Consider the following 24623-nt stretch of genomic DNA (forward strand, 5'->3'; position numbering starts at 1 on the left):
GTTTCCTCATCTGTAAAATGGGAATAAAGCACTCACTTAAATAAGGTTCTCTGAGGTTGCATAAATAAAGTGTTTTGTAAATGTTAAAGGGTTCTGTAAACATCTTTCATTCACTATATGGACAATGGTCATGTTGCTAAGAATTTGTTCATGCCTATCCCCAGGAGCCTCTTCCATTGTTTGGGGGCCCAGAGTATAGCTATTTTCTCCCCTTGGGAAGGAGCCATTCCTGGGGGATTCCCTCTTGGATCTTCCTGGAGTAGGGGTGGGAGACCCTTGATTTAGTGTCATGGGATACTTCCCATGGAGGTGAGCCCCAGACACCCCCACTTCCTTCACATTTCTTCCCCCCTTCCTTTGAAGGGAAAGGTTACTTCAGACTGAGGCATGGGAGAGCCATTCAGGGAGGGGCCTTGTGTCTCTGTCAGTTCCCATCTAGAAGAGTAGGAGTTGTAGGGGAAAGGGGGAAGCATGAACTCGACTAATCCTGGTCTCTTCTCTTCCAGCATCTCTGCCCCCCAAAGCTGGCTTAATGCCCAGGATCTGCCCAGTCCTTCCTGGTGGGCTCCCCAACAACTGGCCATGACCTTGCCCTGAGCCAGCCCCGCCCCTGTGACTGACGGGGCGGGGCTGCTGGGCAGAGGGGCTACCCCCCCCCGGGGTCAGGGTCATGGCCTCTCTAGACCTGCCTTATCGTTGCCCCCGTTGTGGGGAACACAAGCGTTTCCGGAGTCTATCCTCCCTTCGAGCTCACCTGGAGTACAGTCACACCTACGAGACCCTCTACATCCTCTCTAAGACCAATAGCATCTGTGACGCAGCCGCCGCAGCTGCTGCTGCAGTCTTCCCTCTGGCACCCGATCCCACTGCCATGTTGGCTGTACCTGGGGCTCGCCGGGATGTCTTTGAGAGCACATCCTTCCAAGGCAAAGAGCAGGGGGTGGGACCCCCGGCCCAGGCTGCCCATCACCTGCACCACCACCACCACCACCCCCCGCTTGCTCGATTCCCGGGAGACCTAGTCCCTGCAGGAGTCTCCTGCGAAGACCTGGGTGAGCCCAGCCTCATGCCCACCACAACTCGCTATGCCCTCCGGGAGATTGAGATCCCACTGGGTGAACTGTTTGCCCGGAAATCAGTGGCCTCTTCGGCATCATCCACACCGCCCCCTGGCTCTGGCCCAGGCCCCGGCCCCAGCCAAGCCTCAGCCTCCCCGGCCTCTCCATCCCCGGCAGACATGGCCTATGAAGAAGGCCTGGCCCGACTAAAGATCCGGGCCCTGGAGAAACTGGAAGTGGACAAGAGGCTCGAACGTCTGAGTGAGGAGGTGGAGCAGAAGATCGCAGGGCAGGTGGGCCGGCTGCAGGCGGAGCTGGAGAGGAAGGCCGCGGAGCTGGAGAAGGCCCGGCAGGAGAGCGCCAGGCTGGGCCGCGAGAAAGAGGAGCTAGAGGAGAGAGCCACAGAACTCTCCCGCCAGGTGGACGTCAGCGTGGAGCTGTTGGCCTCGCTGAAGCAGGACCTGGTGCGCAAGGAGCAGGAGCTGACCAGGAAACAACAGTGAGTGAGGTGGCCTTGAGCCTTCTGGAGCCTGTGGCTGGTGTCATGCATGGGGGTGACCTCTGCAGGGAGGGGGGCCCAAATGGGACAGGAGCCATACCATGAAATTAATGAGACACACCATCAGTCTGTCCGTCGGCAAGCATTCATGGAGTGCCTACTGCATGCTAAGCACTGCGCTCAGTGATGGAGATGCCGAGAAAGGCAAAAACAGTCCCTGCCCTCAAGGAGCTCCCAGTCCAGGGCAAGTAGATGAGATGTACAGTGCTAGAAATAAACAGCTTAGGTGGGCAGTCATCTCAGAGGGAAGGCACAGAGAAAGGGTGAAGAGAGCTGGGTTCAAATCTTGCCTCTGACACATTCTAGCTGTAGGTTGAACAAGTCTCTTATGTCCTCGAGATGCTAGGCAATGACCATAAGACCATTAAGGTTGCCATAGGGAGAGTTTCCTTGGCAGGGAGAAATCCTGGGCCTGGCCTGCATAGCAAGTACAAGATCGGGGAGGAATGGGTTATGGAGGGGTTTGTCTGGGGTTTGACATGCTTCAGTTCTAGGCTGTGACGAGAAGCATAGCTTCTAGGACTAAGGTGGCAGACACCTGATCAGAACACACCTGGATGGCAACCGCCATCTTTAGAAAGGATATCATTAAGCTAGGAATGGGACCGGGAGAGCCAAGAACTCACTGGAAGGCCAGTTGAAGGAAACACGGAGGTGCAGATTGGAGGGGGAAAGACTGAACTGATAGAGTGGCCGCAATCACCGCCTTCCTCCAGCATCAAGTATCTATTAAAGGGATTAAACATGTTCTGGTTGCCCCCAGAGGCTACAATCAGGAGAAGCTGGGGTGGGGGTTGCTATGAGGCAATTCCAGGCTGCCTGGAGAGCCCAGGCTCTTCTTTGAGGTCCTTTAACAGAAGTTGGACAACGAGGTATCGTTGGGACTACTTGGGCCTGAAATGGTGTGTGTGTGTGTGTGTGTGTGTGTGTGTGTGTGTGTGTGTGCACGCATGTGTGTGTGTGAGACCCCAGGTGGGGAGAGAGATCTCCTCCCTCACAGGATAGCAGGTGCCAACTATAAAACAGAGCTCAGGGTTTGAAAACTGGTTAGAGAATTCAGAAGTGAAAACTCATGATAGGGAAAGTGGGCCTCAGCTTAGTCAAGACCCTGTGACCCCTCAGGAATTTTCTGAAGTCTGAGACACACAGGGCACTAAACATGGGGCTGGGGGACCCAAGGTGAGGGGGGTCTTAGGGGTCACAGAATCTGTGGACCATCTAGCTCGTCCCCAAAAGGAATCCTCCCCATCCTCAGATAATGCACCTGAGCCTTGAATGGAAGATCTCTAAGGAAGAGGCCCTTCTCCCTCCCAAGGCTGCTCACCTCCATCTTGGCATAGTAGCTCTCATAGTTGGCAGGCCTTTCCTGAAATCAAGCCCAAAGAAATTGGCTTCTCTGCCATTTCTACCATAGCTCCTGGTCATCCTGAAGGTGATAGAGGCCTTTCCTAAGCTGTGGGGCTTAGAAGTGAATCTAACCTTGGCCAGGGTAGCAGGCTGATCATAGACCCCCCTAGGGGTCACGGGTGAGGAGATTTCTAGGGGTCACAGGTGACAAGAGGTCCTAGGTGAAAAGAATTCTAGGATTCACAGGTGACCAGAACCGTAGAGAACATAGGTGAGGAGATTTCTGTGAATCACAGGAGACAAGGCCCATAATGGTCATTCACAGGTGAGATTTCTAGAGGTCACAGGTAACAAGGCCCATAGAGGTCATAGGTGAGATTTCCGTGAACCACAGGAGACAAAGTCCATAGAAGTAATTCACAGGTGAAGAGATTTCCAGGGTTCATAGGGGACAAGGCCCATAGAGGTCATAGGTGAAAAGATTTCTAGAATTCACAGGTGACAAGACACACAGAGGTCATTCCTAGGTTAGGGGATTTCCAGGGGTCATGGCAAAAGGCCCATAGAGATCACAGATGAGGAGATACCTGGGGCTATAGATGACAAGCTCCAGGAGTCAGAGATCAGGGGTTCCCTGAAGGTTATGTTAAGAAAATTCTTGTGAGGGTCACAGGTGACAGTTCCCCTGGAGACAAGTAGGGGAGTCAGAAGCCCCTAATTCCTTTCCTCACCCCTCAGGGAGGTGGTTCAAATTGACCAGTTCCTGAAGGAGACAGCGGCCAGGGAGGCCAATGCCAAGGTGCGCCTGCAGCAGTTCATTGAGGAGCTCCTGGACCGTGCTGACCGAGCCGAGAAGCAGCTCCAGATTATCAGCAGTAGCTGCGGCACCACCCCCAATGCCAGCCTGGGCCGAAGCAGCGTCCCAGGGACCAAGGGCAGAATGGTGAGTGCCCGGCCGGCTCCTGGTCTCCTAGGACAGGGCATAGAAATGCTTCAGAAATTGTCATTGGTTTGAATTCCATTCCATCTTTACAAGAATGGGTGCCCAACCAGCACCCCCAAGGGGGGCCCAAGCCCCAGGCATCCAATGATGTCTGGAATTTCACCATTTAAGCTTAATCCTCTTGACTTCTAAAATACCAGGGTCCTCAAGGGAAGGAAGACATGCAATAATAATAGCTAGTGTTTCCGTAGCATTTTAAGATTTATCTCCATTTTGTAGGTGAGGAAACTGAGACTAGAAGAGAGGTTAAGTGACTTGCCCAGGGTCACACAGCCAAGTTTTGAACCCAGGTCTTCCCAGCTCTGAGGCCAGTACCATAGTCATTACACATAGCACCCCTCTGGAGGTTCTGGCACTTCGGTATCACTTTGTAGTTTATCACTTCTCCCACAGCCCCAATGGAAGGCTGAAGTTTTCCTCCCATCATTGGCATCTCTTCCAGGACCCTCTTGGGTGGCAAAGGTCCTGCCAGCCTGGAAGGGCTTCAAGGGCAGACACATTCATAGGTCTTAGGTCTGTTGCCTGAGCACAGCCAAGCTTAGAGCAGAAGGACCTCCCCAAGAGGTCACAACGACTCATGAAGGCCCCCCTGGAGCACTGAGGGCTCCTGGGGGGAATCACCAGAGGTTCTGGAAGAGAAATGGGGGCTGTGGGACCTCGGGAAGATGTGGTGTCAGGTCTCAGCTGACATATGTTGACTGTGTGACAGATTCCAGAGCTAGAAAGGACCTCAGAGATGCTCTCATCTACCCCCCCCTCATCTTACTGACAAGGAAACTGAGGCCCAGGGAAGTTCAGAGACTTGCTCAGTCACACAGTTTTAAATAAATGGGTTGTAACTAGTTACAGCTGAGGCTGAATCCACCTGGGCCTCCTGGACTACAGAGAAGGAAAGGGGTGGGGCCAGAAGACCCTCAGACCCATCCCCCAGGGATGCTTCTCCCTGGGACCAGGAGTCTCAGACTAAGCAGACCAGGCCCATGTGGGCCATGAAGGGGAGGCTGCAGGTCCGTCTGGGTCCTGGCCAAGAGTTGGCATCAGAAGAAGTCGGTCTGAACCGGGCTCCCAGCTCTGAGGTCCTCACTCCTTCCCTCAAGGATGCAACCAAGCGAGGCGCCCCCCTCCAGCTTCCTAGAACTCAGAGCAGTCAGGGATAACCTGGGGAAGTGGGGGGGAGAGACAGGAGAAGGGGAATGTGAGGGGGCAGGGGGAGGGGCAAAGACACGGAGGGGGCAATGACACGGGAGGATTTCATGGAGCTCTCTCTGGGTCTGTGTGTCTGTCTTCCTCCTCCTTCCCTTTCCCTCTTTGTCCTTCTCTTCTTCTCTACCGTTCCTTCCTTGCACTTTCTCAATCTTTGCCTTTCCCTGCATTTTTTTCTTGTCCCTCACTCCCTCCTTTTTTATTTATCTTCTTAATTTCCCTTTCTTTTCTTCCTCTTCTTTTCTCCTATGTCTTCTCTCCTTTCTCCCCTCTTCTCCCTGTCCTCCCTCCCCTCTCCCCCTCCTCCTTTCCTCTCCCTCTTCTCCCTCTCCTCCCTCCCCTCTTCCTCCTTTCTTCATCCTTCTCCTGTCTCTCTCCTCCTCCTCCCCCTCTCCCCTCTTCTTGCTCTCCTCCCTCTCCTCCTTCCCCTCTCTCTCTCTCTCTCTCCCTCCCCCTCTCTCTCTCTCTCTCTCTCCTCTCTCCTCCTCCTCCCCCCTCTTCTTGCTCTCCTCCCCTCCTTGTCTTCTCCTTCCCCTCCCCCACCATGCCGGCCTCTTTTCTTCTCTCCCTCCTGTCCCTGCCCCTCTGCCCCCTCCCCACAGCGGGACCGCCACTCAGGTCCCATCATGCACAGCACATACGCCGTGTCTAATCACCGCTCCTCCTCCAGCACTGGGTAAGCTCTTGAGATCCCAGCCCTCCCCCAGGACCCCTCCCCACCCCCCCACCCCCGCTCTCCCTCCTTCAGCCATCCTGGCAGAGCCTGCACTGACCTGTCTGCTCCTTTCTGCTCAATCTGGGAAGGCTCCCTGGAGGAGGGGGCATTTAAATGGTGGGTCACCCCGGCCTGGGGCTGCCCGGCCCAGCTCCTCCTCACTGCTACCTCCTCTGACCTTTCCTGCCTCCACCCAGGGCCTCCAGCCGTGCCAAGGCCGTGTCCCAGAGCTCCGGCTGCTACGACAGCGACACAGCAGACCCCTACCCCTCGGAGGAGGCGGCCATTGGGGATGGCGGGGCTGGAGGACCAGGGACCCGGGCAGAGGGTGGAGGGGGCTTGGAGAGGCCCCAGGTGCCCCGGAGCTCGGGCCTGAGGCGCCAGGCCATCCAGAACTGGCAGCGGAGGCCTCGCCGGCATAGCACAGAGGGCGAGGAAGGTGACGTCTCTGACGTGGGCTCCCGGACCACCGAGTCAGAGGCCGAAGGGCCCTCCGAAGCCTCGGCCTCTGGACCCACGCCACCCCGGGCCCTCAGCAGCTGCCGACTGTCCGGTGAGTGCCCAGGCCCTCCATTGTTGTGGTGTGGGAGGGGAGAGAGACAGAGATTCACCTTCCAGAGCCTTTTTGCTTTTTGTCCCCTGCCCCTCAGTGGTACTTTCCATTCCCTATTACCTAGGGTGCAATGGAAAGAGCTTGCTGGGCCTCAGTTTCCTCCATAAAGTCAGGGGGTTCACCAGAAGGCCTCTGGGGTTCTCACCCCAGGAGGGGAAGGGAACTCATACATCATCTGGGACCAAAATGACTGTTCCCATTTTACAGAAGGGAGAAATTGAGGTCCAGAAAGGTGCAGAGGTTTATTTCCCCAGGGCTAGTCGGAGACAAAACCTATACTTCTGACAAAGTAACTTAAGTTCCACAATCAGAGGGCAAGTGAAGAATAAAAGAAAATCTCTTCCGCCATCTGGATGAATATTTTTTGGCTCCTGTGTTCCCTTCTCCCCAAATCTGCCTCTGGCTACAAGTCTATATATAAAGCATGATTTCACCGCCATCCCAATCCCAGCACACTATCCATGTTCTCCAGGGGTGTCCATGGCCCAGCCCCTTCCTCCCCCAGTACCTGATATGCCCCTCCTGTTCCTGCCCAGCTTCCCACCACTCCCTTCCTTGCCTTCTCCTCCCCTACCCCATGCCTCAGTTTCCCCACCGTGCACCCCGCTGACACTGTGTTAGGTCCTCCAGCCCGCTCAGAGGGGGGCAGCGGGCGGGGCCGGCAGGCTGATGGTGGCAGCCCCTCGCGCTCCAACGAAGTCATCAGCCCAGAGATCCTGAAGATGCGGGCAGCCCTCTTCTGTATCTTCACCTACCTGGACACCCGTACCCTCCTGCACGCTGCCGAGGTCTGCAAGGACTGGAGGTTTGTGGCCCGGCATCCTGCCGTCTGGACCCGTGTGCTGCTAGAGAATGCCCGTGTCTGCTCCAAGGTACCAGCCCAGCCTCTGACTCCCCCTCCGTTCCGCCACTCTCCCCTCCTTCCAACCCCTCCCAGCTAGTCTCTGTCACCAGCATCATCTCCTTCTAGTTCATGGGACATAGGGCCACCATTTTAGTCATGAACCTCTTGTCCAAGAAACTTTGGTGGTTCCTCATTATTCAACTGTTATGAAGCAATTGCTACATACAAAGCAATGCACTGAGCCCTGAAGGGGTGAAGAGGGAGATACAAAGATTAGATTCCATTTAAGTTACCATTTATTAAGCACCGTCTGTGTTCAGTGTACTCTGCTAGGCTATCTAATGGTGGAATTAAGCATTGACACAGAGAACTATAATATCCAACACTTACACATTATTTCCCAGAAAGACAACAAAGACCTCTAACTTTGAATGCCCATGTCTGATTTCCCATATCTATAAGAATGTTAGGGAGAATCTTCATGAACAAAAAGGACATCCTTGAGAGAAGTCTTATGAACCAGACCAACTTTGGTCAAAAAAAAATCTGTAGCTACAAAACTTTTATGGTAATACAGTAGACTGAAAGGCACAGGGAATGCAACATCTCACTGTAATGCAATGCTTCAGGACTATTTTTACAAAAAGCACACGTTCAGTGGAACAAAACTTCCCTTGAGGACTCTTCCATAAGGTGTTTCCCAAGGATGTACCAAAATTATACAAGATTCCTTGAGAGATCTGACAACAACTTAACTTGGGTCAAGTTAAGTTAAGAAAACTATGGTTCATGTGGACCCAAGTAGATAGATTAAGGCATATTAAGGTAGATTCGGGTAGATTCAGGATCTCTCTCCCCACCCAGAGGCTTAAAATATGTTTTCCCTTAATTGGATCCAGATTAAAAAAGAAGTCAAGAGTTCCAGTTCAGCAGCTAATCAGCAGTTTTTCTCTTTACCTTGTGGTCAGTGGTCCAGAAAGCAGATATAATACTTAAGCCTATATCAAAGTTCTCATGGCCTTTTCCGGCTTTCTTGGCTCCTTGTGAGAATCCCTCCCGAGGCTCTATCTCTTGGGCCACCCACCGCCGCCGTCACCATGCCCCAAAAAATTGAGGAAATAAAAGACTTCCTGCTCACAGTCAGACGAAAAGATGCTAAATCTGTCAAGATCAAGAAAAACAAAGACAATGTGAAGTTTAAGGTCCGATGCAGCAGGTACCTGTACACATTGGTCATCACAGACAAAGAGAAGGCAGAGAAACTTAAACAGTCCCTGCCTCCTGGTTTGGCTGTGAAGGAGCTGAAGTGAAAGAACCAACTCACTTAATGTTCCATCATCTCCATTAAAATACAGGAAAAAATTGAAAAAAAAAGTTCTCATGAAGATTGTATGAACTGAATATTCTGTAAAGACTGGGATTGGCCAAGCTCCCATTATACATGAAATTGAAAAACTTTGGGGGCGGTTAGGTGGCACAGTGGATAGAGCACCAACCCTGGAGTCAGGAGTACCTGAGTTCAAATCCAGCCTCAGACACTTAATAATTACCTACCTGTGTGGCCTTGGGCAAGCCACTTAACCCCACTGGCTTGCAAAAACCTTAAAAAAAAAGAAATTAAAATCTTTTGTACAAACAAAATTAATGCAACTAAGAAGGGAAGGGATCAACTAGGAAAAAATTTCTGTGTTGCATATCTCTGACAATGATGTGATATGAAAGTAATATAGGCAACTAACAAATATAGTCATATAGCCAATTAACAAATTTTTGGTGGAATATGTAGCACTGGACTTAGAATCAGGAAGACTCAGCTTCATGAGTTCAAATCCTTAGCAAATCACTTAACCCTGATAACTTCAGTTTCCTCATCCACAACATGAAAAATAGAAACCATTTTAGTATCTTTGTCAAGAAAATTCCAAATGGAATCACGAAGAGTCAGACTGAAACAACTGAACAAAAACAACAGCATAAATATATAATTCCAAAAATCATCCTCTAGTAGATAAATGATGAAAGAAGAGAAATAGTCCTAAAAAGAATTGCAAACTTTGGACAGCTACAGGAAAGAATGTTCCAAGTCACTAATAATGAAAGAAATGCACATTAAAACAACTCTGAGGTCTCACCTCATATTAGCAAATTGGTAAAGGTTTCAAAAGTTGGAAATAGTCATGTTGGTGGAACAGTTGGTAGAATCATTGCAAAAAGTAGTTGGATGGGGCAGCTAGGTGGCACAGTGGACAGAGCACCAGCCCTGGAGTCAGGAGGATCTGAATTCAAATCTGGATTCAGACACTTAATTATCTAGCTGTGTGATCTTGGGCAAATCACTTAACCCCATTGCCTTGCAAAATTTTTTTTTAAAAAGTAGTTTGAAATTGTGCTGAGAAAACTCAGTCTACTTTGACCCAGAGTTTCCACTGCTAGGCTTCAACATACTCCATGGAGGACAGTACTACAAAGAAAAGACCCACATGCACTAGAATATTTATAACAACAATTTTCATGGTACAAAGTAGATGCCCATTGACTGGGGAAGACCTGAATAACTTGTGATCCATGAATGGAGTGGAATGATGACTGTGTTGAGGGTGCATTGAAGAAGCATGGGAAGACTTATATGAACTGATGCAGAGGAAAGACAGCAGGACTAGGAAAGCAATATGATGACTTCATTAGCATGGTTGTAGAAAGAAGAAGCACAGATCAATTGAGACCAAATGTTGTTGGATGATGATGATTGAGCTTGGCCCCATAGAAAAGAAAAAAGTTAGCCCCCTTTGCTTCTTTGCAGAGGTGGGGCACTATGGGTGAATGCCACAGATGATTCCAGAATTTTCAGTGGATTATTAATTTGACTGAACAGTGGAGAGAGCCCTGATCCAGGGGTTAGGAAGACCTAAATTCTAGATTGACCTCAGATGCTTACTAACTGTGTGACCCTGGACAAGTCTCTTGTCTGCCTCATTTCTCCCCTCTGTAAAATGGGGATAATAACAGTACCTCCCTCCCAGGATTGTTGTGAAGCTCAAATGAGATCATTGCAAAGTCCTCAATTGGTTGGCTCTTTGATATCAAAGAAGACCTTTGAGCTGCTTCAGTTCTGCTTTACTCATAGTGCTTAACACCCTCTCTGGTGAGGGCACACCACCCTGGGCAGTCCTATGCCAATGTCTCCTGCACATGGGAGTTCTTAAGAGAGTTGCTAAGACCTTTAGAGTCTCCCAGTATTTTTTCTGACCCCCCCCCACCCTCAGTGCCTGCCTTGTGTGAGTTCTCCATAAACTAGTCTTCTTGGCAAGTATACTTCTGGCATCTAACATGACCAGCCCATCATAGTTGCACCTTCTATAGTAATGTTTGAATGCTTGGCAATTTAGTTCAAGAAAGGACCTATGTGTCTGGTATCTTCTCCTACCAGGTGATCCTAAGACAATTTAAATGGAAGCAACTCAGTTTCCCAGTCTGGAGCTGGTAGACTGTCCATATTTCATAGACATACAACAATGAGATCAGCACAATGGCTCTGTAGACCTTCATTTTGGTAATTCGTCTAATACCTCTTCTTTCCTACACTTTCTTTTGGAGCCTCCCCAATACTGAGCTAGCTCTGCCAATGCAAGTGACAACCCCATTGTCAAGGTGTGCCTTCCTGAAAGGACACAGCCAAGATGAGTGAACTTGTCCATGGCATTCAAAACTTCTCCATTTGGATGGTGTGATACTGGCTGATGGAGCACCTGTGGTTTTTTGGTGTTATTTGTTAGGCCAGTGGCAGCTAGGTGGTGCAGTGAATAGAGCACCAGCCCTGGAGTCAGGAGGACCTGAGTTCAAATCCAAACTCAAACACTTAATAATTACCTAGCTGTGTGACCTTGGGCAAGTCACTTAACCCCATTGCCTTGACAAAAAAGAAATCGTTAGGCCAAAATTAGCACAGGAAGCAGAAAATCGACCCATACTTTATTGCATCTCAGCTTCAGAAGCTACATTGAGTGCACAATCATCTGCAACAGAAGATCAGGCACCAACTCTCCCTCTACTTTGGTCTTGGCTTGTAGCCTTTTCAAGCTGAAGAATTTATCATCAGTATACTGACAGTATCAAAGGTCTTGGTCAGATTTACAGATGTCGCATGCAGACCTCTATCCTGCTCCTGGCATTTTGTCAGGGATCAAACACCATATCGACTGTTCCTTGACCCTTCTGAAGCCACACTGGCTCTCAGGGAGGTAACTGTCTTCCAGGTAAAGGATCAACCTATTGTGGACTCTGACAAGAATCTTATCAGCAATGACTAAAAGAGAAATAAATACCCCTGTGATTGTCACAAAACAATCTGTTCCCTTTACCTTTATAGAGATGAAAAAGTGCTCAGTACATAGTTGGTAATTAATAAATTTTTTATTCCATAGTTCCCTCTGCAAGGGAAAAGGGAGGAGGAAAAAGTGGGAAATTTAGATGTTGTAAAAACAAAAGATATAAAGAAAATTGAAAAAAGAAAAAAGCAATCTTTTACCTGTTTTTAGAGGTCCAGTCCAATCCCCAATGCCCCTTCACCTGTTCCAGCCTACCCTTGTCTCTCCTTTCTCCATCTTCCCAGTCTGCATGACTGCTTATCCACATAGTCTCTATTGTCCTCCATTTCCTGGGTACATGGAAGGTTTCTCTCCCAACTAGATCTTGGAGTTGAAAACTTCTTTGGAAGCTCAGGGCTGGCCACGTAGTAGGTGGTTAATCAGCATTTTGGGACAGATTGCTTTTCCCTCCTTTCTCTGCCTTCCTTCTCCATTAGCCCCTGTAGCGACCCCAGGACATGTGTCCTGGGACACACATAGGTGTCTCTTCTTCTCTCTTCCCAGTTCCTGGCCATGTTGTCCCAGTGGTGCACCCAGACACATTCACTGACTCTGCAGAACCTGAAGCCCCGGCAGCGGGGAAAGAAGGAGGGCAAAGAGGAGTACCTGAGGAGCACCAGGTGAGTGAATAGGAGGGCTTGGGAGCAGAGCCAGCACAAGTTGGAGGAGCTGGGCAACTGGGAATGGCTCTTCCCTGGGCAAGTCCTAAAGGTAGACACTGGACACATGAGGTCCATGGATAGGCTGGATAAAGGGCATTGGCCAACCAAGCAAAGGTGGAAATGAGAAGCAGGTAAGGACAGGAACACCACATCTTCAATGTAATCCAACAAAGCCTTTACACAGTGTGTCCTATGCTATAGATACAAAGGCAAAAAAAGTGTCACTAATGACATATGGGAGTCAGGAAGACCCAAGTTCAGATCTTTCTAGCTGTGTGATCCACAGCAAGTCACTTAAGTTCCTTTCAGCCTCATTTTATTTATCTGATGAAAGGAGATAATAATGGCACCTACCTGATGGAGCTTTTGGGGAAACCAAATGAGATAACTTAGATTTTGTAAACCTAAGCACTAGATAAATTCTAGCTATTATTATTAAAATGAGAGAACCATGACTTGTCCAAGGTCACAAAAGTAATGTCTGCCAAAGAATGAATTTGAACCCAGGCCCAGAACTGGCTACCTCCTTCATATCTCTGGACCTTGCTTGATCATTTCCAACATGGAGAGGCCAGGCTAATTCAAAATTCATGAGTCAATAATTTCCTTCCAATAATTCTGTACTTGAGGATAGGAATTGCTTTGTTTGATCTTTGTATTTCTGATACCATTGATGAATGCTTGTTGGCTTAGATTATTGAATTACTGTTGGGACATTGTTGGGTGGTCTCCTGACCACCTGGTCACTGTTCCCAGGGGTTGCTTGGAAGCAGGGCTGGAGTCCTTACTCAAAGCTGCTGGTGGAAACCTGCTGATTCTGCGCATCTCCCACTGCCCCAATGTCCTCACAGACCGCTCCCTCTGGCTGGCCAGCTGCTACTGCCGGGCCTTGCAAGCAGTCACCTACAGGTGGGTCTGATGGTGGGGAAGGCTTGGGGTGGGTGAAAGTACAGTAGGGGAGATGTCATAAGGCAAAGGAGGATGCTTCACCCCTGAATCTCTCCAATGCCATCACCAAATATTGGTTAGTTACTAAAGTTCTCTGGTCTCCACTGCCCCTTAAGAAGCATTTTCTGACTCCTGGTCTGAAATGACCATTGGTTAACTCCACTACCTCAGCAGTGTAGTAAGAGGCAATGGGTTCAGGGGAGGGAGCACTGGACTCTTCCTAGCTATGTGATCCTGGGGAGATGGCCTAACCTTTCTGGGTCTCTCTGGGTCTTTGTCTGTGAAATGGAGATGATAATATTTGAACAACTTTCTTCATTGCATTGTGAAGAGGAAATTTTTGAAAATGTTTTGAAATTTTGAAAATTGTAACAAATACATCCCTTACTTCCCTCCTTCCTTGGCAGAGGTGGGAGATTGAGGATGCCGAGCATTGCATTTACAGTCAGACTCAATTTTTGATAGTGTTTGATAGTTTTGCTGAATTACTTTTTTAAATTTTTTTATTCTGTTATGAACAGATGACTCACTGGGGATTGGGAGGGATTTATTTGGAAATGAAGGTATATAAAAAAAAAAGAGAAAACCTCCTTGCACTGTGCAGCCATCAAGGAGGGAAGCAGGTAGAGGTATTATTGTAAAAGCAGCTTTGGCCAGTGGAGCTCCCAAAAGAGCACCTGGGTGTGGTTAGAAGTCGGCCCTCATTACATTTCTCTTCCCTACAGGAGTGCCACAGATCCTGTAGGCCATGAAGTTATTTGGGCCCTGGGGGCTGGCTGTAGGGAGATCATCTCTCTCCAGGTGGCCCCTCTTCACCCCTGGTGAGTGGGGTCAGGGGCTGCTGGGAGGGTTGGGCTCCTGATCCAGAAATCCCCAAGGTGAGGTTCTCAGAAACAGGGGAGAAAGTGGGAATCTTAGACCCAGAATATCAGCATCCAAGTCTTGGCTCCACACATTGGAGCAACCACACTTGGGCTACATAATAATCCCCTTTTGGGGCCCCAGTTTAATCACCTATAAAAGGAGAGGTATGGACTCAATGGCCCCTAAGGTCCCTCCAAGCTCTCTATCCAATCATCTCCTGTCTCATCTTGAAGACTTAGTTCCATTATCTGTAAAATGGGCACAATATCATTCAACACTACCACCTTGAGAGGGTAGCTATGAGGATCAAAGAATCATGAAAATAAATTTCTTTGTAAACCACAAAGCATTACTCCCTCCCCTCAGCATAGAAATGAATTTATTGTTGGAAAGAATGCCCATGAAAAACTTGGAACAATACAGCACACTAAATAGAGTAGATGGTATTTATTATGGAGTATATAAAAATATAATGAACAAGCTTGGTCCCAAAGAAGAAACATGAAGAGGCACCTCTCCCTGCTTCTCTACAGAGGTGGGAGACTGTGGATATGGAATACTACCTACATATGTCAGTATTTTTGATGCATGGGTTGGTTTTGCCAAGGGCCCCACCTTGTTTCATTCCAATCAATCAATAAACATTTTTTAAGCGTGCCAGACTGTAACAAGAGATGACACTTTGGGAGGAGAGAAGGTGTGGGTGTTAGAAAGTAAAGTTGCCAACAAATGTCATTGATACTGTTTCTTATAATTTTAATGGAGAGGATACATTGTAATGGGGTTGACAACATCGGTAAGGGACTGGCGATCACGGAGGGATCCTTTGGGGTCAGGAGGTTTCAGGGATGCTGCAAAAAAACCATAGGGAATGGTTTTGATTTTCTCTTTTCAGAGGTAGTAGTGATGAGATTATGATTTCAGAAATTTCAGAAAGTGATGAGGGAGGGCAAAGTCCCCGAAGTGAGAAGAAGTCCAGGAGGTTAAGTGAAGCCCAGTTAGAGCCTGTCTGAATGTCAGACCCTTGCTAGTCAGGATGGCAGGGCTCTGGGCAGGAAGGGCCAAAGAAAAAGGGGACAAGGTCCTGCCTTCACATGGTCCTCAGTCTCGAAGAGGAGAGAAAGGGGCAAGAAGTGAAGAAAGGCCTTCACCATCCTAGGTGCCCTCTTTAAGGGCACCCTAGCTCAACTGTCTGCCTTAAACCTCAGTGCCCAGAAATGATCTCTGCTCCAGATGAGATCTGTTGAGGGCAGAACACAGTAGGATCCTTGTCTCCCGATTTGTGGAAACTACCCCCTCTCTATGTAGCCCTGATTTCTATTAGGTTTTCTGGCCTCCACGTTCCACAACTAAAGCCTCTAAATCTGTGGGGTCCTAAGAAGTTACTAGAGACCAAGATGAGTTGACTGGAGGTTGTACTGCATGGGCTTAATGCTGCATTTTGGGACTTGGATTAAAGAATGGAGCCTCAGGGGGAGCTACATTCTGTCAGTGAGACAAAGAGATCTAGGCAACCTTCCAAGAAGAGGAGGCGGAGAAGATGTAAAGAGACAGTTAGCGGTTGGGAATTTCCAGTGGCCGCTCTGACCTCTCTTCTCACTCCCCACTCTTGCTCCCTTCAACCTGTCTTCTAGCCAGCAGCCTACACGCTTCAGTAACCGGTGCCTGCAGATGATAGGGCGATGCTGGCCCCACCTAAGGGCCCTGGGGGTAGGAGGAGCAGGCTGTGGTGTGCAGGGCCTGGCATCGCTTGGTAAGTCCCCCACCAAAAGGAGATAAGTCCTTATTCTCTGAGCAGCCTTACTTGGGGGTTCCTAGCCCTGAGTTATTCCTCTCAGAAAGTCAAATAGTTCATGCCCCTAGGCTAAGGCAGAGTGACCTCAACTTGGGAAAGAGTGAGCATCTGGTGGGGACCAAGGAACAGGACTCAAAATTGAGCAGGGAGTGACCCAAGGGTCTAGCTTTAGAGTAGAAAGGGATAAGGCCGCAAATGAAGGCACGTCTTAGCAAGACTGAAGAGAGGCTGTGAAAACTTCCGTAGTTCTGACTGGTTCATTTCTGGGGGAATCTATTCCAGTTGTGGAGAATGAGGGAGATCATCTTACTGAGAGGCTAGAGACTGACTTAGCAAAGGAAGAGAGGTCATGGATCAAGCAAAATCTGCAGGCTGTCTCCCTTTAATGGGGAAGCTAAGCTGGTCAAGAGATATGGGAAATTGTGCTGAATCCTGACCTTGCCTCGGTTTCCCTCTACCCCCTCCAGCCCGGAACTGCATGAGGCTTCAGGTACTAGAGCTGGACCACGTGGCAGAGATCACCCAGGAGGTGGCGGCCGAGGTCTGCAGAGAGGGGTTGAAGGGTCTGGAGATGCTGGTGCTCACAGCCACCCCAGTCACCCCAAAGGCATTGCTTCATTTTAACAGTGAGTCACGAGGCGGAACCAGGGCCACTCCTCACAGGCAGCATGTCCCATCATGCTTGGTCTTGTCCTGTCATGGCTCATGTGTCAACCTAGGCAATCTTTGAAGTGAGAAGGAGTGAGATTTGTGGGGGGGGGGGGGTTCTGGGAGGAAATCGGTGGGGCCTGAATGAATGGGTTCATGAATAGAGGGATGGATGGATGGGTGGATTAATGAGAGGAAGTAAGGATGAGTGAGTAGATTCTTGAATGAATGGAAAGAGAGATGAGTGGATGGATTCGTGAATGGAGGAAGGGATGGGTGATTGTTTTAATGGGTAGAAGGATGGCTGGCTTGATTAATGAATGACTAAAGTGACAGATGGATTAATGAATGAAAGGATGGATGAATGGGGGGATTTGTGACTGAATGAGGGGAAGAATGCATTAATGGATGGATGGTTAGATGGATTAATGAGTAGAAAAGAAGAATGAATATATAATTTGCTGGTCCTCTGTTAGTCCAGGTAAATATCCCCAACCCTCCCTTGGGCATCCAAGTTTTGGGGATTCATGAAATAGTATAATTTGGCCCCTGGTGTCTGAGAGATTTGACAAGATATATGGCTCCTTCCCCCATTCCCCAAGCTCTGGGTCACGCACCCTGGCAAGACCTTTATCATCTTTTCTCCTCCTGCTCCTTCCTAGGCGTTTGCCGAAACCTCAAGTCCATTGTGGTACAGATTGGGATTGTGGATTACTTCAAAGAACCTGGGAGCCCAGAAGCCCGGAAGCTGTTTGAGGAAATGGTGACCAAGCTCCAGGTGAGAAGGTTGAAGGAACATTTTCTCCAATACAACTGACAGAATTTGCTTCTGGTGTGGAGTGTGGGGAGACAAAATAGAGGTGGGGAACAGTCCTAAGAAGAAACCCTCTTATTCTCTAAGGATAGGGCAGCGTTCCTCTGAGGACAGTCTGAAATCCTGGACCCCCCCGCCCCGCAGGTTAGCTGGGTGAAGGCTAAAAATGGCCAGTTATTTATAAACTTCTAAAGGGGTTGGGGTGGGGGGGGAGAATACATCTCCCTTCCCCAAACCCCAGTCCCAAAGGCCATGGTTCTCAGAGAAATATGGTAAGATGATAAGAACAGGAACAAAAAGGGGTGATGAGAGTGAATGAGGATAATGAGGGTAAGTACATCACTTCTTAGGCCCCTTGTGGGGGATTCCCCAGACCACACATTTTTCTTTGAATTTTATTTATTTAATGCAAAGGGGTTAAGTGACTTGCCCAAGGTCACACAGCTAGGCAAATATTAAGTGTCTGAGGTCAAATTTGAACTCAGGTCCTCCTGACTCCAGGGCCAGTGCTCTATCCATTGCACTACCCAGCAGCCCCTGACCATACATTCTGCACCTGAGAGCTCACTCATTTCCCACACTTACTTCTCCAGTCTTGTTATTTCAGGTACTTCTGTACATGGGACTGAAGATAGGTGGGGAGACCAGCAACCTCCTGGTCACCAAATCTAATGGATTTTTCTGCACTGTTTGCCATTCTTGACCCATGCCTTTGTTCTGAATCCCTTTCCTTTCCCTAGACAATATAACAAGTGATCATCCAGACTTTGGTCAAAAATCTCCAAGGAATAGGGAGCCATACACATCCCTCCACCTAGGAAGCACATTCCCCTTTGGAAACACTGTTAGCAAGTTTTTCTTGCCATCCAGAGAGTGTTCTTTTTTCTGTCCCCAGGACTAGAGCAAGCACACTATCATGGACTTAGGGCCAGGAAGACTTAGCTCGTTTTCAGCTGTGTGACCCTGGGCAAGTCACTTCAGTGCCCTAAACATTAAGTTGGTCATCTACAAAATAGAAGGATTGGTCTAGATGGGTTCTGAAATCCCTCCAGATCCATGACCCAGGACAGGCCTGTCCAACCTTACTTTTGAAAGTTTTCAATGAAACAAAAGACAATATATTTTGATTTGCCATTTTAGTGAGAGTTCTGCGGTAACCCGGCTTCGTTTACTAAATCATTTAGTAAACCCACCAGGGGGGCTGCATAAAATAGCACTGTGGGCTGCCTTTTGGACAGCCCTGACTGGGGTCTGATGAACTCCAAGGGTGTCTCCAATTCTATTTCAAGTTCCCATAAACCTATTCCCTATTCTCCAGGACAGCCTTTCAGAATACTTAGGCAGGTCACTTCACAGATCACATCTCAAGTAAATGTTGTATTCCTTTGTCTAGAATTTGAACCCTCCACAAACCAGTGCCATCTTGTCTTTTCCAGTCTTATCAGCTATTAACCTTTTCAATATACTAAATGCTCCAGCTAAGCTGAAAGACCCTCTTCCTCTCATGCACCCATCTCCAAATGGAAGACCTTTCCCCACCCAGAAAAGTTATTCTGGTTTCAAGATATTCTATAAGTCAAAAGTTTGTGAGCCTCCACCAGTATGTTAACTTCCATTAATCAGCTAAAGAAGAGAGATTAGTATGGGGGCGGCTAGGTGGCACAGTGGATAGAGCACCAGCCCTGGAGTCAGGAGTACCTGAGTTCAACTCCGGCCTCAGACACTTAATAATTACCTAGCTGTGTGGCCTTGGGCAAGCCACTTAACCCCATTGCCTTGTAAAAACTAAAAAAAAAATTATACAAAGTGAATCATGGCATCTTGGAATATGCAAAGCCCAGAAATCATCCTTTAACACAGTTCTGGGTCACCTTATTTAATGAATAACCATTTCTCCCAGTTTCCCCAAACATCAAAAGTCACTGGCCCAACTTCCATGGTACCTCTTGGGTTTATGGAAAGGCTAGATTGACAGTAGAATGTCATGGGAACACTAACCCACCATCCCTTCCTGGGTTTGTGGAAGGCTCTCCATAACTAGATTGTTAGGTTAGAAGGGGATTATGTCCAGATTTGTCACTCCCCATTGTCTGAACAGAAATCTTCATAGGGCTTGGATAGGCTAGATTGACTTTTTCTGGGTACCGGAGACTCAGATTTAGGTCTGGAAGGGATCTCAGATGCTTTCTACTACAGTTTCCCCCTACATTTTACAGGTGAGGAAAATGAAACTCAGAGAAATTGTCATTTGTGTCCAATGTCACATGACCTAGAGCTATTTCCCCTCTCATCCCATTGCCTTTCAACATGCAGGACACTCAGTTTCTTCCTCATCTAAATCGTTAAACCTGAGCTATTATTATCTGGTACTAATGGCCTCTTTAAATTGTAAGAAGGTGGCCCTTCTGAGAATCCATTTCACCAGCCATTCAGTTCCCTTTTCCTTCTGCTCCCCAGGGATTCTACCTCCCCAAAAGACAAATAGGCATTTGTAATGCATTGTTTTAGTTTATAGGGCCCCATGCCCTCCCTGGGACTACTTTGTAGCCTGGCAAGTGGCCTGATCTTTGGTGTAAGATGGCTTCCCATCAATCTTATGTACCCCCTGCAAGAGGAAGGTATCTTGGCAGAACTTCCTACCCTTGCCAAAGGTGTTGATCATGAATTTGGGCTTCATAACATTATCGTATCTATCAGAGTTTTTTTCTGAGCTCGTGCCATGGCAATAGGCAATGGATGCATTTCTGGTCATCCAAAAACACCTAGTTCTGATGGCACATTTTTCCAGGAGGAAATCCCAGGTGATCAGCTATACTTTATGTGCTAGAGGTCTGGCTCTGTGTGTGTCACAGGGAACCTTTACTTCTATGGGAATCACCATCTTTTCAGACTCATATTGTCTATGGAACAGCACAGTCATTGGTCTTCCCCACCCTAGAGTGTAGACTGAATTTTTAACTGACTGATGCCTCTTCCCACCCTTGGCAGACATCATACAATTTAGTACTAATAGATTGTGGGCAGTACTTGCTCTATTCACATACTCAAAGGACTTCTCAATAATAGATACCCCCTTCAACACTAAGAACTCCAACTTGGGTTTGAGATGAGCCTCCCTCTATGCCCATGATTCTCTTGGCATGAAACTGACCCTATACCAAGCTAATGTGGACATGCCATGGAACCATCCCATCTGAGATAAAGCAACTTTAGCCCTTGGGTGAGGCATTTTACCAAGTCCTTGAAAACTTATTCACACTTCTCATTCCAAAATCTTCAAATTACATCTATGGGTTGCTCCAAATTGACTGATGGGTGGATGGATAGATAGACAGACTTGGACTTCCTTGCCCCTCCTGCATTTGGTTCTTCCCAAACATAGAACCATGAGTGAGGTTATTTAAAAGCTTAGCATGATAGCATAAAAATAGCACAGACTCTGAAGTCAGGAGAACCTGAGTTCAAATCCAGCTTCAGATACTTATTAGTTGTATGACCTTGGGCAAGTTACTTAACCCTGATTGCCTCCCATCTAGGGCCATCTTCAGTCATCCTGATTCCTGCCTGACCACTGGAAGAGAAAGTGAAACTTGTGACTTAGCACAGCCCCCCACTCACTCAAATCCAATTCATGTGCTTGTCATGGAATTATGGTCTTTGAGAATGAAAGGCAAACATTGTCTTGACAGATGGACATTTTCTATTGGACATTAAATGCCTTTCTTCTCTTGAATGTACTCAGTTAAATGTAAAGGAGGGGAAATAAATATTAAATCATTTTTAAAATAGTGTACTTAGTGGCACACATATGACCATCTAGTTTAGATTTTGTAACAGAAGCTACTTTATGGTCTCTTTAGCTTGTCATGCTGCTCCAAAGTCTCTTCCTTTCCACTTAGGAGACTTATTTCCCATAGAAGTCCTTGGGTAATTCAAGACAGCCCCTCACTTGACTTTGATGACCCAACCATGAACGCCTCCCCCATGGGACTGTTTTCTGTTACATTATTAGCAAACCTTCTCCCTCTGCTACTCTTCTCCCACACTGATTGTACCAATTCAGAGCAGCAGGGAAACTTATCTTTGATGAAGCTATAGCTGTTCAATAACAATGGCTCATATATGCTTCTAGAGACCTGGAGCCAACCTGGTATATTGAGGCACTCCTTCACACTTCTCATTCCAAAATCTTCAAATTGTGTCTGTGAGATTGGTCCAAATTGACCCTTCTTGCCCCTCCTGTATTCCCCCAAATAGAACCATGAGTGAGGGTATTAAGAAGCTTAGCATGATAGCATGATAATAGCACAGGAGAACCTGGGTTCAAATTTGACCTCAGATACTTATTAGCTGTGTGACCTTGGGCAAGTCACTTAACCCTGATTACCTTGCATCCAGGGCCATCGTCTCCCTCAGTAAATGTGGCACCATTAATTACTTTTTCTCCTGCTGTATTATCTATATCTTCTCCTTTTCATCTCTCCTCCTCCCTCATCAATTAATGTATATCATTGTCACCACAATCAAAAATTACTGCCACAATCTTAGGGTGAGTCAGTTCCCCTAAAAAAGCCCCAAGCTTCCAACCAGTCATGGCGACTCCTAGACCTGATTCTCAGTCCCCATGTATCCCAACCATTCTACAGTGTTGATAAACAACCTATTCCACACAATAGCATAATAACTGTTTTCAAAAGCTGTTCTGACCTGTAAACATAAAAGCACACACCAGAAGCCATCTGTTCCTTTGTGACTTGAAGGGAGAATTTTTTCTTCCCTCCACTGGACAACGGGACAGCAAAATGGAGATCCCAGACAGACCTAAGCAGTGTGGCATCCCCAGAAATCGAAACCAGCTTCAGGATATTTTGTGGCTCAGTAGCCACTTAAAACCATAACTTAGAAGCCCCCACCAGTGTGTTAACATTGTGGCTAGTCAGAGGACCTGTTTCATTCCCAGCAAAAGAATGTAATAAAATAGCCTCAGGAGAAGAAAAATGGCAATAAAACATTTCTCCTCCTTCTTCCCCACAACATAAAGACACAAAGACACAAAATCAGCAGGGACGGCAGATGGTTATCTCTTAGGGTTTGGGTATATAGGAAACACAGGTGGCCCGGGTGTACTCCAAATAACTTATAGAAGCCAAGGATGCCTTCTAGGGATATCATGGCACTGCCCTTCCCAGCTGGGCTCCATAAGGAGTATGATCCTCTACTGGGCTTGTGGACTTCCTCGGGAAGTCATGTTTCTGTCTCTCTCCAGTGGGTGTAACATTTTTGCTGCTCCCACTTTTCTGAATTTCCTAGGCTCAGGTCCTTAGATGAGGTTTTCTTGCAGTAGATTCTGCTTTCTTTTATCTAAGCCCAGAATCTTGAGTATCAGTTCTTTTAAGAAGGCAGGACCATCACTTCTCCATCCCCCCAATCCCTACCCCACTAGGAAGAACAACCTCAGCTACTTCTTTCAGCTTCCACATTCTTTACTTTCCAGGAACCCATAATAAGCCAAGCAGCCAATGGCATTAATTTGTGATGGAACTCTTTCCCTGTTGGCAAAATCATCTCTGTCCAGAGCCTTGGTAGGCCTCCCCTTCAATTGGAATCAGGTCCTGAACCATCACCTATCACCTATCCCCCGCAGATCAAACAACTTTGAAAGAATCAGCTCGTTCTTCTCAACCTCTCCTCTGGCCAAAATGCTTTTGGGCTTACCATGCCATGCCATTGAAATTTATTGAGAGGGGCAGCTAGGTGGCACAATGGATAGAGCACTGGCCCTGCAGTCAGCAAGACCTGAGTTCAAATCCGGCCTCAGACACATCAATAATAATGACCTTGGGCAAGTCGCTTAACCCCGTTGCCTTGCAAAAACTAAAAAAAAAAAAGGGGCGGCTAGGTGTCATAGTGGATAAAGCACCGGCCTTGGAGTCAGGAGTACCTGGATTCAAATCTGGTCTCAGACACTTAATAATTACCTAGCTGTGTGGCCTTGGGCAAGCCACTTAAACCCATTTGCCTTGCAAAAAAAAAAAAAACCCTAAAAACTAAAAAAAAAAAAATTTACTGAGGGGAGTGACATGGTCAGACTTGCTTTGAGATTGAGACTACATCTCAATCCAAAGCAAGTCTAATCAAATTTTCTTAAAAGGCAGAATTAACATTAGCTCACTCCAACTTATTGGAGGTGATGGGTGAAAAGCCTTTGAAATAATACTACACACCATGATCTGTGGCAGAGGGTTTTTTTTTTTTAACCTTCTATAGGTCCTGGACCCCCATGGCATCTGGTGAAGCCTAATGAGCCCTTCTCGAATAATGTTTTTAAGTGCATAAAATAAAATATGGAGGATTACAAAGGAATCCAGTTAGTCTGAAAGACAGTTATCACAATAGTAAAAAGAAAGTTTATGAAGACTTGGTCTCTGGAATATAGTTTTTAGTGGGGAGGCTTCACTGGCCATCCTGGGAGATCTTTCTGGTCATCCTTGCTCCTTTTATGAATGGAGACACTTTGGCCGGGGGAGGGAGTGACATTTCACTGGGCAGGAGAGGGAAGGCCAGGCCAGGCTTTTCTGTCTCTGGTGCAGAAATGACCAATTTCTGGCCCTTTCTCATTTCCTCAGGCACTGAGGCGGCGGCCAGGATTCTCCAAGATCTTACACATCAAGGTGGAAGGCGGCTGCTAACCCCGGGCAGGGGGGCCAGTGGGCACCCCTCACCCACCACTTCCACTCAGAGGCTCTGGAGTGAAGCCAAGCCTCCTGAAGGCAACATCTTTGGACACCCCCACCCAAGGGATGCAGGTTTGGACTTGACCTCAAGGGGCCAGAGAGGCCTGAGTCCCCTCCAGAGGCCTTCCGTCTGGGCTCTGGGTCAGCCGCATGAAACACCATCCGCTGTGGAGACCCTGGAGCCGGGTGCCCCCTTGCCTAAGCCTCCATCCCAGGCACTGCCTCCCCCTCTAAGGGCTCTTGGACTGAAGCAACCAAATCCTCTTGGGCCCCTGATGATAACCATCCCAGGGCAGGATGCCCACTGACCCCAGAAACCCCATCAGAACAGGGGATGATTTGGGGCCCCTAGGAGGACAGGGAGCTGCAGTCACCAGCAGAGACAGACGCTGACACTCCTATATCCTGTCCTGGCCCCTTCCTTCAAGGGGTCCTGCAATAAACCCCAACTG

General features: G+C 47.9%; 1 protein-coding gene and 1 pseudogene across 1 annotated transcript; both read left to right on the forward strand.

Annotated features, from left to right (window-relative positions):
• Window positions 1-202: 202 nt before the first annotated feature.
• Window positions 203-24623, forward strand: FBXO41 (F-box protein 41). The gene is made up of 12 exons (XM_074222122.1): window positions 203-1557; window positions 3703-3907; window positions 5773-5846; window positions 6083-6438; window positions 7129-7370; window positions 12211-12326; window positions 13125-13277; window positions 14042-14137; window positions 15815-15933; window positions 16443-16601; window positions 17286-17401; window positions 24064-24623. The coding sequence occupies exons 1-12, from the start codon at window positions 671-673 to the stop codon at window positions 24124-24126; spliced, it is 2586 nt and encodes an 861-aa protein (XP_074078223.1). The 5' UTR covers window positions 203-670; the 3' UTR covers window positions 24127-24623.
• On the forward strand, window positions 8432-8716 carry LOC141512824 (large ribosomal subunit protein eL38 pseudogene; annotated as a pseudogene).

The sequence above is a fragment of the Macrotis lagotis genome, chromosome 1 (assembly GCF_037893015.1).
Source record: "Macrotis lagotis isolate mMagLag1 chromosome 1, bilby.v1.9.chrom.fasta, whole genome shotgun sequence".
Classification (NCBI taxonomy): Eukaryota; Metazoa; Chordata; class Mammalia; order Peramelemorphia; family Peramelidae; genus Macrotis; species Macrotis lagotis.

What these genes read in the sequence shown, in the direction of transcription:
- FBXO41 (XM_074222122.1), top strand. Translation starts at nt 671, where the DNA reads ATGGCCTCTCTAGACCTGCCTTATCGTTGCCCCCGTTGTGGGGAACAC. An exon ending in ATGCCCGTGTCTGCTCCAAG is followed by an intron (nt 7,371 to 12,210) that starts GTACCAGCCCAG and finishes CTCTCTTCCCAG; the next exon opens with TTCCTGGCCATGTTGTCCCA. An exon ending in AAATGGTGACCAAGCTCCAG is followed by an intron (nt 17,402 to 24,063) that starts GTGAGAAGGTTG and finishes TCATTTCCTCAG; the next exon opens with GCACTGAGGCGGCGGCCAGG.